Source organism: Lemur catta, chromosome 16, assembly GCF_020740605.2.
Source record: "Lemur catta isolate mLemCat1 chromosome 16, mLemCat1.pri, whole genome shotgun sequence".
In the NCBI taxonomy this organism is placed as follows: Eukaryota; Metazoa; Chordata; class Mammalia; order Primates; family Lemuridae; genus Lemur; species Lemur catta.
Genome location: NC_059143.1, coordinates 16,255,460 through 16,275,255, shown reverse-complemented (window position 1 = coordinate 16,275,255; position 19,796 = coordinate 16,255,460). Strand labels below are relative to the sequence as shown.

Here is a 19,796-nt window from a genome sequence, read left to right as displayed (position 1 = left end):
GGGGCAACAGAGCGAGACTCTGTCTCAAAAAAACAAATCAGAAGGACACCACCAAGAAAGTGAAAAGACATCCCACAAACAAATCATATATCCAATATGGGACTTATATCTAAAATATATAAAGAAGTCTTATACCTCAATAATTAAAAAGACAGATAACACAATTTTTGAAGAGGGAAAAGGATCTACATAAACAGTTCTCCAAAGAAGATGAACAAATGGCTAATCAGCCCATGAAACACTGCCTAGTGTCATGAGTTATCAGGGAAATACAAACCAAAACCACAGTGAGAAACTACTTCACACCCACTAAGATGACTCTACTAAAAAAGACAATAGGGCCGGGCGCGGTGGCTCACACCTGAAATCCTAGCACTCTGGGAGGCCGAGGTGGGAGGATCGCTTGAGATCAGGAGTTCGAGACCAGCCTGAGCAAGAGTGAGACCCCGTCTCTACTAAAAAAATGGAAAGAAATTATCTGGACAGCTAAAAATATATATAGAAAAATATTAGCCGGGCATGGTGGCACATGCTTGTAGTTCCAGCTACTCGGGAGGCTGAGGCAGAAGGATCGCTTGAGCCCAGGAGTTTGAAGTTGCTGTGAGCTAGGATGACTCCACGGCACTCTAGCTCCGGCAACAGAGCGAGACTCTGTCTCAAAATAAATAAATAAATAAATAAAATAAAATAAAGAAAAAATAAAATAAAATAAAGAAAAAAAACATATATAAAAAAGACAATAACAAAGATCTGAAGAAATTGGAACCCTCATACATGGGATTGTGAAACGGTACAGTACATGACACCTGCAGTGACAATAGGGATGATAATAGTGATGATGCCTTGTTTTACCAGGTTCTGGTCTGTTTCGTCAATGTTACAAAGTGGTTCTGTGATGTTTGGCAATTTTGTGGATACTTTTACTCAAACTACTAATATGTCAATAACCAGGGATTCAGCCCTGTCTTCATATGAGAACTACAAGGAAATCTTTTTTAAAAATGGTGATACCTGGGCTTCATTCTAAGAAATTCCTGTTTGATTGACATGAAACAGGATATTAGTGTTATTTTTCTTTTTAACTTCTCACAAGATTCTGAATGTGCAGCCGTGATTGAGAACTACTGAGCCAAGTCGACATCTCCAGGATATAGCACAGCCACCGTCGAGGGTTAGTGTGAAGTTGGAAAAGGAGGACTCAGAAGACCTAGGTTTTAGTCCCAGCTCTTCCTTTGTTACACCTGCCTGCTTTGAGCAAGCTATTTATCTTCTCTTCATCTGTAAAATGTGCTAAGCACCCCCCTGTGGAGGGCTGTTGTGGGCGTCACCTGAGATCATATATGTGACTCTGCAGAGCCTAATGTCTGGGGCATGTTATGCCCTCATTGCATTTGGTTACTTTCTTCCCTTACCTTCTATGAATTAGATATTCGTGTTACATTTTTCTAATTTCATTCTCTTGTTTCTTTTCTGTGAAATGTAGGGATTTGTTAAAATTTACCTAAGATGTCTGTTGGTTTAAAACTGATCCTTTCCCCACAGAAACCTAATCTCTTTTTGTTCCTCATCTATGTTCTCAATCCCATTGTGCTTAAAATAAATGTTGTTCTGATATTTGGCAAAATTAATGGTTCATATATTTTAATAAGGTGATACTAAAGACTATTAATAACCATGCCTGGAGTTTAGCATGAGTTGTTGCTCATTAATAATTACACTGATTATGGTAATAAATCAAAGGATGGGTAATAAGGGTTAATTGACTATTCTAAAAATGCCAGAATTCTCAGCCTAAGCTGTGATTTCTATCTGGTGGACTTAGAATAGTTCCCTGAGTTCTAGGAGAAAAAGAGAGCCTGCTCTCAGATTATAAATTTTATATTAGATTTACTCTTTAACCTAAAAGGAAGGCTGGGTTAGTAATGTTCATATGTGAGTCTGCAACACAGACAGACTCCAAGACCATCTGACATACACCTCCAGCTCTGTGGTCTGTGGGAGAGGTGGAGTCTGCCTGTCCCTGGAGAGGTGACAGCGCATTGCGTTCACACACCAGCTGGACAGAGTGGTTCTTCAGCCTTGTTGCTGGAGTTGGAGGGTGTAGAACGGAACTCCACACATTTTAACGTGCATGCCTGTCCCCTGGGTGCTTGTTCCAGTGCAGATGCTGTCCAGCAGGACTGGGGTTGGGCCCGGGATGCTGCATTTCCTACAAGCTCCCAGGTGACGTGGATGCTGCTTGTCTGTGACCACACTGCATGGCAGATGGCCACAAGAGATCTGTTCTGTCTGCCAGCACTTTCCTTGCCTTCCTCTAGGAAAACGTTCCTTTCTATTTCCAACCATGAAGTTCAAGAGTAAGTGTTCATATTCTTATATTACTCTGCCTCCCAGGGCACAATCAGTTGGTCCAAGAGCCAGTCAGAATCTTTCCTGGCATTTTGGACTTGGAGCCAGAGAGATACAGTCTTAGATCCTCTCTGTGGAGCTTTTTCTAGCCCCATGGAGGTAATTGGTCAAAGACGAGGGGCAGAGAGAGTGTCCCAGCGCTTCTCAAGTCCTTGGCTCCAATTGTCTCTAATATATGATTTAAAAGCAGTATTGTGGCCGGGCGTGGTGGCTCACGCCTGTAATCCTAACACTCTGGGAGGCTGAGGCGGGCGGATTGTTTGAGCTCAGGAGTTCAAGAGCAGCCTGAGCAAGAGTGAGACCCCATCTCTACTAAAAAAAGAAAGAAATCATATGGACAGCTAAAAATATATATAGAAAAATGAGCCGGGCATGGTGGTGCATGCCTGTAGTCCCAGCTACTTGGGAGGCTGAGGCAGGAGGATTGCTTGAGCCCAGGAGTTTGAGGTTGCTGTGAGCTAGGCTGATGCCACAGCACTCTAGCCCGGGCAACAGAGCGAGACTGTGTCTCAAATTTTTTAAAAATAATAGTAATAAATTAAAAAGTAAAAAAATAAATAAATAAAAATAAAATAAAATAAAATAAAGTAAAATAAAAAAATAAAAACAGTATTGTGACCTTAGGGGTTATTTTACCAGCTCTCGTGATCTAGTGCAGTTATGTAAAATATATCAGGCACCTTAGCACATGCAGGTCTCTATTGCTAGCCCTGGACAAGATGAGTAACACACACTGTGACTGGGGAGACCACGTATTTCAGCAGAGTGTGGCATGTGCCATGGCAAAGGGATCGCAGAAGCCCTGAGAAGCACCTGATCCAGTTGGGGGTGTGGGTAGGGGCCAGGTTCAGGAAAAGTTTTCTAGGGATGGAGTAGGAATTGTGTGGGCAGGCCTATGAAATTATTCCCGATAGTGGGAACTTGCTGAGCAAAAACAAGATGATGATAGGAAACTGTGTTTGAAAAACTACAACCCGTTTTAACTGGGGTGAAGAAGCAGGCAGTGGAAGGCCTTGTATGCATCACTTTTTCCTTAAGAGTCACATGCATTTAAAAGCCAACGAAACAATAAAGCTGTATTTCTGATTCTCCCCCAGATACCTATCTGGCAAATTCCCACTCACAACCCTCCCTCCTTTACTCCCTTAAACAGAAAATTTATCTTAGGATTGAAATGAATGTTTAAAAAAACAAAATCAATCTGCTTTAAATACCAAAATCTGTTTAAATAACACAGAGATTGTGACATCCGTTGACAAAGCCAGGAAGTTCAAAGCCCGGCGGCCGACACGTTGTACTGAGTTCTGCTGTTGTTGGCATCCCTCGGCCTGTGGCAGGTCCTGGTGTTTGTTATGCAGGTCTGCGTGAGTGAAGGAGACATTCCTCAGATGACAACATTCTTATTTGAGAAAAATCTGTGTTTTGGAAAATGCTTTTTAATAGCGCAACCATTGGTGGGCCAGGTAATAGCTATTTCTTAGGTCTTCTTGAATGGCAAGTTGCAAGAGTAATTTGAAGTTTTTTTTCCATGGGCAGATTTTAGCCATTTTAAAGTTTGTTTTTTTTTTTTTGTTTTTTTTTTAATGTTTATGCTTTTACTGGATTTTTTTTTTTTTTTGGAGAGCAAATGTAATGTATTTGAGAGACTCTTCTGCCTTGGGCAATATTATCACACTGAAGGTAGCTAGAGACGTTGAAGGGGTTGGCGCACCTGCTGGCCCCTGGGGTAAGCACACTGCAGTAGGCTTGGTAACATCTGGGATCTGGCTCTCAGCTCGGGGGTGTTGGGAGTTGATCTTATCCGGTGACCCTGGAGTGAGATGCACTGGGATCGATTTCTGTTGCGTGAGCAAGTGGCATCCCCCCTAAAGCCTTGGAGCATGAAGCCTTCTGCCCTTTTTTTGAGGCTGAAGACAAGCAAAGAAGGGCCTTGGTTCTACTGCTCACTGCCCCACGCCAGCTGGTCTCCTGGAGCACGTCACACACCGTCCCGGGAGCACAGTCCCCCTACCTGTGAGCTGAGGTTCCTTCTACCTCTTCCTTCCGCCTCTCAGGTTCTGCCCCCAGGTGACTGTGCGTGGGACCTTCTGTGCCCAGACTCGGCACGCTCAGCCACTCCTGTGTCCTGCTCCTCCTCATGGAATTAGGGGTGCAGAGGGGCCCTTGGCATGAGCAGATTTAACACTTGCACTTCCAGGTGTTTTCGCGCAGCCCCGAAGGCCCCTGGTGTACAGAAAGTTGTCACTCTGCTGAGACGTGAATTCAGACCTCACCCCTGGTAAGGGCAGCGTGTGGTGGTGAGTCCCTCAGCGGGAGCCAAGCTGGCAGCCACCCAGCAGCCGCCTCTCTGAGAGGCCTTGTCAGCTGCTACTTGTCCTTTCTTATGAAATGACTTTTGTGAAGTGGTAGAACTTTGGTGACTCTGTGTGTGTGTGCGTGAGAGAGAGAGAGAGAGAGAGAGAGAGAGAGAGAGAGAGAAAATGCCTCCAAAAAGAGATGAGTGCCGGGGGCCAGCGATGGAAGTGAAGGAAGTGGAGACGCCTAAGAAACTGATGGTTCTCACCAGATAGATTAGGAAGTGGCCCAGCGACCCCCCAGCAGCTCTGCAGAGTGCAAACGACTGTGCTATACATTCTCTGCAGAAATATGACAACCCGATTTGGAAACTTTCCATGAGCATCTTAGCCAGTAGAAAACTTACTCGCTGAGCGATAAAACTTTGGAGGAGTTTGAAAAGGTGGCTCGAGAGAAAGGCAGGAGGCTGTACAAACATTTCCAGGAAGTAGCAGATGGCGAAGGCACCGGCGTGGCTGCTGAACCAAGCTTATTTTCGAGTAAGGGCTGGTTTGAAAATTTTAAGACGTGTTTTTCTTGGCAAAAGGTGCAGTTAGTGGGAATGAGCAGGCCAGCTGTCTATCTCACGGCAGACAGGAGTCCTCCTCAGCTAAAGAAGCTCACGGAGGAACAGAGGCACAAGTCCCAGGCTGTGAGTGTTGCAGGGCCTGGGGGCCGTGTCCCTCTTTGCAGCTGGACTAAAAGTCACATGAAAGGGGCTATCGGCGAATAAGGACAGATCCCCACCAAAGATGGCCTTGCAGAGCTGGTACAAAGGGGCAAAGGAGATGAAGACAATGGTGAAATAGAAAAGGCAAGTTGAGTCCTTCACAAACCCAGTGACGTGTTCCATCACGCCCAGCTGCCAACACGGCTGACATCCATCAGCGGGATGGAGCCTTTTCAGCAAGTCCAAGAAATATGTCCCCGTTGGCACCATCCCAGGAAATTTCCAAGAAGTTGCAAAAGGAAAGAATGATTAACAAGACAGTTGACTTCCGTCAAGACTAATGAAGGAAAAACAGAAAAGGAAGAGAAAAATGACAATGAAAATAAGAATAAAAAGGAAAGTAACAAAACCAATCACAAACACTATAATATTTCCCCAAACAGCTAAATGTTAATGAATTAGGAAACCTAGATGAAATACATTTTTGGAAAAAGTGAAAATGGAAAACTTGCAATAAGGAGAAAGAGAAGGCTTGATCAAGACAATGGCCGTGAAAGGCCACCTCCAGCTAGAAGCTCCAGGTCCAGGACAAGTCAGGGTTAACTTTCATGGTCAAGATCGTCCTTATTCTTTACAGGATAATAAGCAGGGAAGCTGATGAACTCACTTATGTGGTTAGTATAACCTTGTTTCCAAAACCAGACAATGGTATTGCAGGGTAATAACATTTTAGGCCCACTTCATCTTTGACGATAGATGCAGAAGACCTAATTCAAATGTTAAATTTTTAAAGAAAAAGAAAATGCGGCAGTTGTCATTCATCATGCACTTTAAGAAAAAAAACCTGGCTGAGACAGTGCTCACACCTGTAATCCTAGCACTCTGGGAGGCCGAGGCAGGTGGATGGTTTGAGCTCAGGAGTTCGAGACCAGCCTGAGCAAGAGCCAGACCCTGAGTCTACTAAAAATAGAAAGAAATTATATGGACAGCTAAAAATATATATAGAAAAATTAGCTGGGCATGGTGGCTCATGCCTGTAGTCCCAGCTACTTGGGAGGCTGAGGCAGTAGGATCGCTTAAGCCCAGGAGTTTGAGGTTGCTGTGAGCTAGGCTGACCCCTCTGCACTCTAGCCGGGGAAACAGAGTGAGACTCTGTCTAAGAAAAAAGAAAAGAAAAAAACACTACCACTCACCACTTTGAGAAATCTCTCTCTTTATCCTTTGTGTTCTGCTTTGTAATTGTCTCTCTGACCCAGTTTCTACTTCGTCATTGTCCCCGAAGACAAAACACAGGTCTTTTCTGTACGAGGTTTTTGCTGCAAGTCAATAATGACAGGCAAACAGAAAGTGACTCCAAATGGACAAACTACAAAGGTTTCAAAATCTCACAAAGTTTGTATCCTGAATGCTCTGGATTTGTAGTTCCAGACTTCTTTCAGAGATAGTAAATGAGTGAGGTCAAGGTTCTTCACACATACTCCTTCCTTCTGCCATTTGCTTGCTGCCTTTCCCTGGCTGGGAGACCCGAAGAGTCCTCCAGGACAGCGCAGGAAGCCCTTGAGTGAGGTGGCAGTTGGCATTTCTGAGGCCCTCCAGCCTGAGTGTCCCTCGTCGCAGTCCCAGTGCTGCTTGCTGCCCCTTTCCAATGGCAAGACAGCAGGTCCTTAGGGTTACCTTCCTCATAGAAGCTGTATTGACCTGCAGAATACAAAATTCTTTTTTTTTTTTTTTTTTGAGACAGAGTCTCACTCTGTTGCCTGGGCTAGAGTGCCATGGAGTCGGCCTTGCTCACAGCAACCTCAAACTCCTGGGCTCAAGCGATCCTCCTGCCTCAGCCTCCCGACTAGCTGGGACTACAGGCATGCGCCACCATGCCCGGCTAATTTTTTCTATATATGTTTTTAGTTGTCCAGATAATTTTTATTTCTATTTTTAGTAGAGACGGGATCTCGCTCAGGCTGGTCTCGAACTCCTAACCTCCAGCGCGATCCACCCGCCTCAGCCTCCCAGAGGGCTAGGATTACAGGCGTGAGCCACCGTGCCCGGCCCAAAATTCTTGAAATAAGAAACATCTTTTCATAAGCAGACATTTCAAGCATGGACAAAGTTGGGTGATTGGTTCACAAACACTCTTTGTGCCGACTGTTGAGAGGCACCTCTGGAGTCTGAGTCCTGTGATTGCCATTCCTAAGAGACTTTGCCGGAATTTCTGGCTCTGAGAGATGTGGAGGTACCCTCTTTCCCTCTTCTTTGCCTTCTAGCTATTTGCAAAGAGCTAATGATTTAATTGCTCCCTTCCCCAGGAAGCACCTGGTTTCCTAGAATGTGTGTCCTGGGCTAGAAAGATGGGGCAGTAGGAGAGGTGGGACAGGCAGTGTGTTGGACAGAGGCAGGATGTCAGGTAAGTTTTCATCTGGAGGATTCGGTAACAGGTTAACAAGTGTGCCTGACCTTGGAGATGAGTTCTGCACCGCTGAGACAAGATGGAAACGGGTATTCTTAATGTTCCCCTTCCCTGGAGAGAGGCGAGGGAGATGCCGGCTGTGTGCCTCCCCTTTTGAAGAGTTTGGAAGTTTTTAATAAATGCTTCTTTGAAGGTTTCCACCTCTAAAACAGACTAGGACTTAGCCTTTTCTACACCAAATGCTTTGCTCAGAGGCAGCACTAAAAACAGGGGACGAGGAAGCGTGTGGGGAAAAGGACACGGAGTGGGAACCAGCAGCTAATGTCAGGGATCTGGAACTAGTACTAAGAAAGCTTGTGCAGAATGACTTTGGAGGTTGCTGGAGTCCTGCTGCTCTGATGACCTTTTGCTGGAATTATTTCTGCAGGTGCTCACAGCTGGCTTATCAACACTGCTGTTCGATGCCATCCTGACCCATGCAGCCGTGGGATGGTAAGTCTTTTGCATAGAGAGGAAATGCAAATTAATTGTTTGGGTTTCATCGGGATACTAAATTTTTTTGTTTGCTTTAAAAATTTTTTTTTAAGAGACAGGGTCTCACTCCGTCCCCCAGGCTGGAGCATGGCACTATCATAACTCACTGCAGAGGACACTGAGTTTTTCTCTCTCAAATGTTGAAGAAAGGGAGTGTGTGTTGGGTGTATGTCACCATCCAAATGTAAATCCATATTAGTAAAGGCCTCTTTTTTTTAAAAAAAAAAAACCTCTTATCAGTGTATAAATACACATTCAGAAGAATGCATATATTATAAATATACATTCGATTAATTTTCACAAACTGAACATTCCATACATACTCTAACCAGTATTCAGACCAAAAAACAGAACATCACTAGTACCTTTCAGCCACTCATCCTCACAGGAGGATGGGTGATAGCCACTGCTGGTGAACCACTATATGTATGTGTGTGTATATGTGTATAAACCACTATTTTTGTATATACAGCCAGCCCTCTGTGTCTGTGGGTTCTCCAGCCTTGGATTCAACCTCGGATCGAAAACGTAATTAGACCTTGGATGGTTGTGTCTGTACTGAACATCTATAGACTTTTCTTCTTGGCATTATTCCCTAAACAATGAGTGTAACAATTGTTTACGTGGCACTTACATTTTGTTGGTATTGTAAGAAATTTAGAGATGATTTAAAATACATGGGAGGATGTGCATAGGTTATAGGCAAATACTACATCATTTTACATAAGGGACTTGAAGATCCCCGGGTTTTGGTGTCCGCAGGAGGTCCTGGAACCAGTCCCCTGCGGATACTGAGGGGTGACTGTGCGTATATATATTTCTATAGAAGGAGAGAGGGAGGGAGAGAGTGTGCTGTGTTTGGGTTTCTTTCCTTTTCTTCGATGCGTCCATTCTTTCTCTTAGACAAGCCCGGGATGATCCTTGTCTGGAATGCAGCCGCCCTGTGCTTTAGACAGCACTGCCTTTCACTAAGGCGTTCGAGCAGAGAGAGAGCAGTGAGGGAGTGAGCCATGGGACGTGGGGACGACAGCAGGTGCTGAGCCCCAGAGGTGGGCGTGTGCTTGGCCTGCTCGTGGAGCAACGTGCCTGGCGCAGTGTGACCAGGGGAATTGTGGCACAGGCCAGAGCGGGGGCAGCTGCAGAGCAGGGGCAGGCGCGTGGGGCCGTGAGGCCGCGGTGTGGGCTTGGCCTTGCCTGAGTGAGACGGGAGTGGTTCCAGGGTTTTGAGTGCAGGAGCCACGTGCTCCCGTGTTAAAAATTCACCCCTCCGTCTGCCACGTGTAAAACAGCAGTAGAGGGGTGGGAGGAAGTCGACCGAGCAGGAACTCACTCTGCAGTGACCTAGGCGCAAGGTGACAATGGCTAAGCCCGGCTGACAGCAGTGGAGGTGGTGGGACATGGCAGGATGTCTGAGGCCATAGGCTAGAGAGGAGGAGGAGTCCAGGATGCCGTCTAGGTCTGGGGCCCAAGCATTTGGATGAATGAGGTCGCCTGTCATGAGGGATAGCGGGTGGGGAGCAGGGCTTGGCGAGGCGGCAGTGGAGAGTGTGGGGCGCTGGTTTGGATTTAGAAAGGCCGTGGTGCCTTCTAGACCTCGGGGTGGAGAGAGGAGTGGGTTGTTGGCCAAATCTGGCTGGAGGTCCGGGAAGGGGAGCCTTTCTGCGCCTTAGCCCAGTGCACACATCCCTGCCCCAGAGCCTTTGGGCCCATGCACCCAGCCCGCACCTGCCTCCCGCTTCCAGCTGGCCCCTGACTCTTCATCCCCCAGGCCTCCATATCTAGGTGACCCTGGAGAGGCTTCCCTGGCCACACCCTGTGCATAACGCACTAGCTCTTTCCTGTCGCTTTGCGTGTTTCCTCCCTGACTGATCTGACCGTCCTGACCGCCTTCCTTCATATCTGCCTTAGGGTCTGTCCCCCTCCCAGAAGGGCTGCACAGGGCCCTGGGGTGTAGGAAGAGCCAGGGAGGAGGGGGAGGGTGTTCGGCAGGGCAGACGGGGGCAGGTGGGCAGGTTAGCAGGATGGCTGAGGCGGGGGGGGGGTGGGGTGGCTGTGGGGAAGGCATGCTTGGGACCTGGTGACTTGCTTTCTGCAGGACCCCAGGAGGGGGGGGGGTGGCAGTTGTGATGGTTGCTCAGGACACGCCTTCTGGAGAAGGCCACACAGCCCTGCCCTGCAGCCGTCTGGAGCCTCCTCAGAAGAGGGTTGGGCCGACTAGTGACACAGGGTGTGCCCTGGCTGCCGAGAAAGGCTCGGCAAACAGGACCCCTGAATTTATCGGGGCCCATGTGCCTCTGCTTTGAGGGCCAGTTGGTCGCGACCCCATGAGGACCAGAATGAAGCGATCATGGGGGTTTTACCTCTGAACTGTCTACGCAAGGCTGTGCTCACTGGAGAGTTGGGAATCTCATCCGTCCCAGATTACTGCTGTTCCAACCAATAGGTCCGATCCTGAGGGTTTCGCGTGTGGTCTGCAGGGGAGGCGAAGGCGAGGGGAGAAGTGATGAGAGTTTAAACAGCTGAAACTGCTCGTTGCAGCCCTCATCAATGGGCTTGGTTTAATTTGGAGAAAATACACATGTGCGTTTTTAAACACTAGAGTAATACATGCTGTTTGTAAGACATTAAAAACAATTCAGAAAAGCATCGAGTAAAAGTAAAAGTCTCTCGTCCTTCACTCTGTCACTGCTCTTGCCAGACGTCACCACGGTGTGGTGTGACGGTGAGGACAGTGCCGTGTTTGGTCAGGGACCTACGTCCCAAGTGCGGTGGACGCTGTTCACTGTAGGGAGGGAGCAGATCCGGGGGCCCAGCCACGACAGCGCTTCTGAGATGAAACCACGTCGAGTGTGGCCTCGCGCGCATCACCCACGACCTGTTCAGTCCTCAGTGGGTCTTCGTGTGGCCTCCGGGCTGGGGACACAGAGCTTCCCTCCCCTGTGACCGGGGACTGCCCGCCCTGCCTGAATCAGGGCTGCGACACGTTGTATGTAGAATAATTCATGTTTGTGGCTGCTGTTTACTGCTCTCCTATTCTTTGTTTTAAAAAGAAAAACAAGCCAGGGCCACTTAAAGATAATCCTTATTTCCATTCCGGTTTGGATCGATTGTCTGGCAGGATTCTTTCCCTCACAGAGTAGCACTATAAAATCGAAGTTTTAGAATAGGTTTTTCCATCTCTTCACCAGTATTATCAGGAAAGAAAAAGCACATTATTGCTTAGCTTTGCTCAAGTAAAGCCTGGTTCTAGAATATAAGTATTTTTTCCCCGTGCCTGTGATCAGAGAAATCCTAATAGCTGGCCCCACCTCTCCCTTTTTTGCATTTATTTGCAAATTAGACCTGCTGAATTGTCACCTGTTTGACTCAGGGACCACCGCGCTGGCTGCTGGTGCCCAGGTATGCCCAGGTGTGCCCATGTCTCCCAGGACTTCTTGTGGGTAGTACCCCTGGAGGCTGTCGCAGCCACAGGGACAACAGTGTTATTTATAAACATCAGCTGGAGAGTCCTGTGGGGTACATGTAAGGGGTAGGACCAGCAGCCCTGCAGAGTACATGGCAGGGAGTCCAAGAGGTGAGTTTGCAGCTGTGTGGCCTTGGGCAGGAGAGGCTCATTCCATGCACAGATATTCACCAAGTGCCTAATATGTCCCAGGAACCATTCTTGGATAAAAGTGAAAAATCACTGCCTCAACGGTGTCTGTAGGTGCTCATAGCCCTGCTTGAGTCCATGTCTAAATCATCCCATACTGACAGAAATGAATATTTTTTGCTCACTGCACTCAGAAAAAGGGATTCTCAACCTCTCTTAGGAGCTGCTAATGGAGATATTTCCTGCCTCAAGAAGAAAAATGGAAGCAAAAGAAAAATTAAGAAATACTTCTACACCTTCCTCTTCCTCCTTCCACTGTATCCTCCTCTTCCTTTTAATGATAATAACCATTTATTGAGCAACTACTGTGCTTCAGACATTTTAATGTTAATATTATCTCATTTATTACAATCCTCCAAGTTATCCACATTTTAAAGATGAAGGCACTGGGGTTCAGAGACATTAAGCGATTCTCCCAAGATTTTCCAGCCTCTAGGTGATGGGACCAGGACTCAAACCTAGGTCTCTGTGTGCACGAAGGCTGCTGACCTGCTCGAACTGACTTGAGAGAATGTACGGGCAGAAGCTCATGAGGGCGCTGCAGGGGAAATTGGCCTAAGTGTTCCTGTTCCCACCTGTGTGATCCTCTATAAAGAGCATCTAGATGATTCCACAGCGAAACCCAAGGAGCGTTACCCACAACAGGACAGTTCTAATTCCTGTTCAGGGGCTGACTCTGCAAACCGGGAATGTCCAATGGAACATTTTTAGGAGAAAAAAATCTCACTGTCTTAGATTTTTCATACTATAGCTATAATTCTATCAGTTGGTTAAAAATATTTATTGAGTGACTACTGTATGCAAAGTATGTGGAAGGAATTAAGAAGTATAAGATATCATCTGACACATAAGAGGTTTTCAGAGGAAAGGGAAGTCAAAAAGATAATTCGTGGGATGGATTGGATAGTAACGGAATGCCCAGTGGATGAGACGATGGAGGCAAGAGGACAGGAGCACTTGGAAGGACGGCCCTGGAAGTGGCACGACTGGGCCTTAAGCAGAGGAGAGAGGGTTAGCGAGGCTCAGGGCGGGCAGGTGGGAGGGGACTGGGCCCTTCTCACCTGGGGAGACAGGGCAGCCAGCGGGTGCCAACAGTGAGACTCAGTGACTTGTAACCAGAGCTGGGGCCTGGGGGGCAGGGAGCTGATCCTGTGCTCGCTCCTTCTGGGGAGGGGTGACATAAACGGTAGGCAGGTTGATGTCCCAAAACACAACTGCCTAGAGAAAAAACATTTATGTCCTGAGATATTTAAATATGTGATATAAATATGAATATATTTATATTATTGAGACTTTTCCCCCAGTTTCTGTATCCTTAACCGTCATAGTGTTAGTCTAAATTCTTGACAGTATTTTTCTTTCTTACAAATGAGCCTTCATTGATCATAATTTCAAAATGAACCAAAGAGACCAGGGAGTTGAACTGAGCATGAGAAATAAGAGTGAGGACTGAGAGGGAGACAGGGCTCCAGTGCAAGGAGGTGCCACGGCGGCATGTCCGGGAGGCAGCAGTCTGCAAGAGGCCGTGTCTCCCGGCTGCTCACTCACACCCTGTGCACTTTATGGTGTGCCCTGAACAAAATGGAAAGACAGGCTGAGTGTACCGAAATTAAGGAAACAGAATGTGTGATTATTGCAAAAGGAACCTTGACTTTGGAATTTCCTGGTTTTTGAAACCTCTTGAGGTTAAAGATGGTGTGTTTTCAGCCTCAAAGAATTTTCCAACCACAAAGTGAACCACCAGAAGAGGAACACACTGTGCTTCGGATTTTCTGTCCTGCACAGAGCTGGTCTGCCCTGTCCAGGCACTGGGCGTGTTCGTGCGTGGCCAGGTGACCAGCTCTCAGAGCCTGGGCAGGGGTGGCTGGTCCCTGTCACATGGGAGTTTACACTGATTAGAAGTCACACAGGGGCAGCAGGCGTGTTTTGTTTGGACCTACTGTGTTTGCCTGTAGAGTTGTTGTTTCTTGTGTTTTGCTTTTCAAATTTTAAATTAGTCATCAACATTTAGAAATCGAGTGATTTCCTCATACAAGTCCAGATTTCCAGATTCTCTGGAAAATGTGGAACAGCTGCTCACGTTGGGCCTGCACTTGCACACAGCGGCAGTTTCTGGAATGAGTAGAGGCTGCCTGCTCACGTGGGTGTGTGCTCCAGTGCAGCCCGGCCTCCACCACCCCTGGGCTGGCTGGGACTAGGGGACCCTGTCCCAGCTGATATCCTGGCATCCATTTGTTTATATTTTCATTCATTCCACAAAAGTGCAAGGCTGGGCTCTGAGGCTACAGAGGTCAGACCATCCCTGACTCCAGTGACATCACCATGTAGAGGATAAGTATTCAAATATATGTCATGTCCTCCTTTTGGGTGGGCAACAACTTAACTGCACAGAACAGGCCATCTGAACTAGTTTTCTCATCCCCAGCACTGTTGATATTGGGGGCCAGGCAGTAACCCACTAGGTGTGAGGAGCACCCCCTCTGTTGTAACAACTGCACTTTGTCTCCAGACATTGCCAAATGACCCTGGGGAGGGGGTAGGTAAGAAATCACCCCCAGTTGAGAATCAGTGATCTCAAGTTCATGGGGGCTAGTGGAGAAAATACCATTGGAAATTGCTGCCAGATCTTAAGGAACTTGCTTATCTCCTAATGAGAGATGTGGATCTGCTCACGACTCAGTTCCTCAGCGGTCCCTCCCTTCCCCTCCCCTCAGTGTCTGTGTCCGGCTCTGTAGGTGCTTGCTGTGCTGAGTGATGGGTGGGTAGGTGTGCAGGCTCCATCTCGTCCACCAGGCTGTGAGCTGCTCTAGGAGAGAGAACGTGTTTCATTCACCTTTGTGTCTCTAGGCTCAGCACCGCGTACTTGCCCTCAAAATACTGAGAATACTGTATTGCACCAGGCAAGGTGGCTCTCACCTACAATCCTTGCACTTTGGGAGGCCAAGGCAGGAGGGTCATTTGAGGCCAGGAGTTCAAGACCAGCCTGAGCAAGAGCGAGACCGTATCTCTGCAAAAAAATAGAAAACTTAGCCAGGTGTGGTGGCTCGCACCTGTAGTCCCAGCTACTTGGGAGGCTGAGGCAGGAGGATCACTTGAGCCCAAGAGTTTGAGGTTGTAGCGAGCTATGATGATGCCACTGCACTCTAGCCAGGGCAAATGAGTGAAACCCTGTCTCAGAAAAACAATACGAGACAAAAAAATGATTATAAACTTCACTACCCAATGCTGGTCAATTTTTAAAGTCTTTAATTAAAAGCAACTACTCTTGTCCAGCCAATTATTATAAAAATAACCTATTTCAAGCAGAGTAATTTAAATATCCAGATTCATATTTAATTATTCATTTTTTAATTAACAGTTTTGTGGTATATATTAATTCACTCTATTTCAAAATTTCAGCAAAGGAGATTCAACACATACAAAAGATAAAGGTTCTGACCTGAGAGCAATATCCCTGTTAAGTAGAATTAGCTGTGGTGCCTCCTCTGTGAATCCCCTGTTAGAGACTAGGAGAGTCACCATTCTTTTTGGAATAGTGCAGGTACGAGGAGAGAAAGGAATAGCCAAAAAGCAGCTTCCTTATTCTAAGGATTTCATGATCAACTTCCCCCCTTCGCACATCATTCACCGAGCCCGCCATTGACATAGTCTGTCAACCAGGTTGATCCTAGCATAGACCTCACCAACACCAAGGGCCTTTAGAAAATGATCTTATATAACCTTTGAGTATAGATGTCTTATCCCTTTAATTTTAGGGGACTTCATGGAGACTGCCCAAGTCTACGTATAGGAAGAATGAATTTAGAGATGGAAAAAGAACTTCCCCCAACACACTCCAAAAAGCCTGTAGGTTTAGGATCACAGTGTCTGAAATTGATCAGTTTTGTGTTTGAATTAAAAAATGTGAATCTTCCTCTTTATACTGCTATCTAAGAAAGGCCTTCTCAATAACTATTGCTTATTACCTCTCAGATTTTATCACAATTTATCAGATTACAAACTGTCCCTCAGCAAGGCCCCGAGGGACATTGGGCAGATACGTTTTGGTGAGGAAAAGAGAAAAAAGCAAAAACAGTTTGGAATATATAGGTGATAGAAGGGCGAGCAAATATAACAAAAATTCAGTCATTCATTGGATAAATATTTATTGCATGCTGCGTTGGGTGTGGGGCCCACAGCCAGGACAGGGCTGCAGTCTCGTCCTTTGTCTAATGGGTCAATTGGAATTAATTGAATAACCACAATAATACAGGTAACATTGAGATGGGGCCTTTGGTCCCCCACAGGAGAAAAGAGAAGAGGTCAGGAGACGCTGAAAACAAACCTCTGGAAGAGAAGCCAGTGACAGAGACTCCTGGCCGTGTGTGCTCTGCAGTCTGATGTTTATGCCTTGGTTACATGAAGTTTGTTCATTTCAGGAATGACGGGGATTACGAGATTTGCAAACAGTTCAGTCAAGCTCTGACTTAAATAGTTGTAATGCTATTAAGATTTCTGGAGCCCGTGTCAGCGTTTCCTGCTGTTTAGAAAACAACATCAAAGCTCACCTCCCTGGCTCTCTTAACAGTAAACTGAACCAAGGTTTGTTTTCATTTCAGCATTTACTAAGCTGCTTTGGTGTTTCATAAAAGAGCTCTGCCAAGGGATGAAATGCAAGGTTATTACACTCCAGCATTGTTCCGAGGCTGTGGGAGTGAAGTGGCAAGGGGCCAGCCGCGCCCCCGCGCTCTCCCTGGTGATTAAGGAGGATTAGTGGAAAGTGTGTAAAGTGACTGAGCCCCCGGTTACATCTGCAGAAATAAAACCCTCCAAACCCAAAGCTCCGGGCAGCCCTTGCATCCAGGCATGGCGACTCCGCACTTGCCCAGGGACGTGACAAGATGGCATATGTGTTCTCGAAGGGACATTGAGGGAAAGAGGGGTCTGCTTAACAGGAAAAGCCAGGTCTTTAGAAGTGAGCCGTCTACAGAAAGAACAGCCTGCCTGTCACAGGCATGTCTTTTCCAAAGAGAAGAGGCCTAGAACCCTTCAGCTCCTGGGTCCTGCACCAGACCCCAACTTCACGAAGAGGCCGTGTTTCTAAACTCAGTCTTTTGGAACAATTTCTCACAGAAGCAATGCCATCCGTGATGATTATAGATTTAGGAAAGTCCTCAGACATGTATTTAGTTCATAGCGTAGACATTAATTGCAGCTACATTGTTGTGAATTAAATAGAATTGATCAATTTAGTATCACTATATGTTCTGTAGGAAAGAGGAAAGTACATTCCAACATGGCGAGGCGTCCATGTCCCTGGTCCCCCTCTCTTCTCCCTCCCAGCTGCTAGTGGGTGAGGGACATCCTCCTAACCCTTTGCTCCCCCACCCCGTGACTGGCTCCTTGACAAGTGTCTTTCGCTGCCCTCCCGCAGAGGAGAACCTGGTGGGGGGTGGAGATTTTCCCAGTTCTAGGGTGATGAAGATTTCTTCTCTCTTGCTTTGGGAAGCAGAACTTGGCCTCGCAGCTGAGGTTCTAAGAAGCCGCTGCAGGGTCAGTGTGAGGACGGGCTAGTTGGTCAGTGCGGGGAGGATCCTTGTCTCAGTCTGTTCCCAGCCAACCCCAGTGGCTTCCACCGGTGACACGCCCGTGAAGACTCACGGGAGTCCAGCGGCTGCGGCCATCATCAGTGTGTGTGCTTGCTTTGCACAATGGCCGTGCCTCACTTGACGTCTTCAGACAGAGGTTGGGTAGCCAGCCCTGAGAACCACTGAGGAGGGGGTTGCTGCTCTGGGAGGGAAGTCCACTAGCAATTAATCATATTTTATTGACTGTCCATTGTTGCTTCTGGTGCATTATCTCTAAGCTTCACAGTGACTGTCAGATGTGATCAGCTCCCGTGGGGTAGATGGGAAACAAAGGCTGAACAACATATACAGGATTACCTAGCTAATAAATGCCCGAGCCAAAACTCACACTCAGGTCTGCCTGATTCTAAAGTTTAATGCTTTTATATTCTTATACGTAGTCAACTCATTCCTGTCCTAAAAGTGGAGAATGGTACAAGTTACCTATATCTCAGGGTCACCCACGTAGAGGACATTTTTTACCGGGAATGGAATGTGAACAGCATATGTGTGTTTCAACATTCAGCCCCCCAAACATGCTAGAAACACAAAGGCACCGTGGCCAGAATGGGCTGTGAGTGGGCACAGAGAAGGCCTGGGGTGGTGGGTGGGTGCGAGACGACAGGAAGGAAAGGGTCAATTGAAAGGGCTGTCGGCACCTCTGAAAAGGGGCATTTCCCATCAGGGACCCAACACCATGATCCCGTCGAGACGGCCCAGCCCCAGCTCCAGAAGAATGACAAGATTGAGAGAGACACCAGACTGTCTACTGAGAGGTTTAAAATAGCAAATGGAGAGACCTTTGATGTATTAAATTTTAGGCATGTTAAAATATTCAGCTCTTCTTTTCTCAACTGTCTCCAGTTCTCCCACTACTTTTTCATTTTCAAAGCACTGACCATATTTCTTTCTGGGCTAGTGGGAAATTCAGAATTCCTCATTTGTATTTTCACCTTTAAATGTTCTATCAGTTTAAATGAAATGAAAAGATTCTGAGATTGTCACCTTCGTAATTTTAAGATTACGGACACCTGCATGATTTCATATCCATCAACCCTCCTTAGCAAAAAGCATCAGCCGGCTCTGCAGGAAGCCTTGGCCCGCGCATGTCACCCCCACCCGGCTGGGGTGAGCGGGACATGTCACCTTCTTCCCTGAGGGAGGGCTCAAGCCCACCTCCCCGCCCTCTCCCCTCCCCATGTACCTGAGGTTTGCCCCAAGTGACAGGGCGGTTCCCGGGCTCAGTCGCAGAACGAGGCACGGCACCCCTTGCTTGCCCTGTTGTATGAGGGTCCCGGGCAGCTCAGTCGGCCCCGAGGGAGCGGAAAGCTGACCTTGTGCTGTTGTTTGCAGCCTCCTGCTCAGCGGACTTGGAGAGGCCTTGCTGGTTTTCTCAGAGCAGAGGGGCTTCTGAAGAAGACAGTCAGGAAAAGGAGACCCACAGGTTGCCACTGGGGATCACAGTCCCGGACTCACAGCTCCCTGTTGGGTGTCGCAGAAAGAGGAACGCAAGGACAGTGAATCCAGGTGGGCAGCGCCATTGACCTGTTCCTGCCCCGACCCGGTCGAATGTGCTGGTGGGGATGCAGAGGCCACACCGCTTCAGGACGCTGCAAGGAGAGCTCTTCCCCGGGGTCTCCCGCTGCCGCGGAGGAACAGGCTGTGTCACGTCTTCCCGTTTTGAGAACCTCACTCGACTGTGTTGCTGGGATGGCTCCGCTCACCTTGGCTGAGCCGCAGCCCTCTGGATACCACGCACCCCCCACCAAACACTGCCGTCAACCCGAAGTAGGGGGCTCGAGGTGTTTTGCTGTTGTTTTTTTCATTTTTGAAAAAATTTATTTTATTATTATTATTTTTTGAGACAGGATCTTACTCTGTCGCCCATGCAGGAGTATGGTGGCATGATCAGAGCTCACTGCATCTCAGATTCCCTAGTAGCTGGGACTGCAGGTGTGTGTCACCATGTCTTGCCTAATTTTTTTATTTTTTGTAGAGACAGGGTCTCACCATGTTGCCCAGGCTGATCTCAAACTCTGGGCCTCCAGCAGTCCTCCAGCCTTGGCCTCCCAAAGGGCTGGGATTACAGCTGTGAGCCACTGTGCCCAGCCTTATGTTTATTTTTAAATTGACAGATAAAATGGTATGTATTTATCACGTACAGCATGATGTTTTGAAGTACATATA

General features: G+C 47.3%; 1 protein-coding gene across 7 annotated transcripts in view; it reads left to right on the top strand.

Annotated features, from left to right (window-relative positions):
* TMEM241 (transmembrane protein 241) overlaps positions 1 to 19,486 on the top strand; it is a 108,566-nt gene extending 89,080 nt beyond the window's left edge. For 4 of the 7 annotated variants that reach the window (XM_045527541.1, XM_045527542.1, XM_045527539.1 and 1 more), the window contains 2 exons: positions 8,245 to 8,309; positions 8,824 to 8,912. In XM_045527541.1, the coding sequence (XP_045383497.1) occupies positions 8,245 to 8,309; positions 8,824 to 8,887 (129 nt within the window). In that variant the 3' untranslated portion in view covers positions 8,888 to 8,912. Of the gene's footprint in view, positions 1 to 1,093; positions 1,668 to 8,244; positions 8,310 to 8,823; positions 8,913 to 18,294; positions 18,518 to 18,962 lie in introns of those variants that run through there. The other 3 variants (XM_045527533.1, XM_045527535.1, XM_045527536.1) reach the window with 3 other exon arrangements.
* The last annotated feature ends 310 nt before the right edge of the window (positions 19,487 to 19,796 follow it).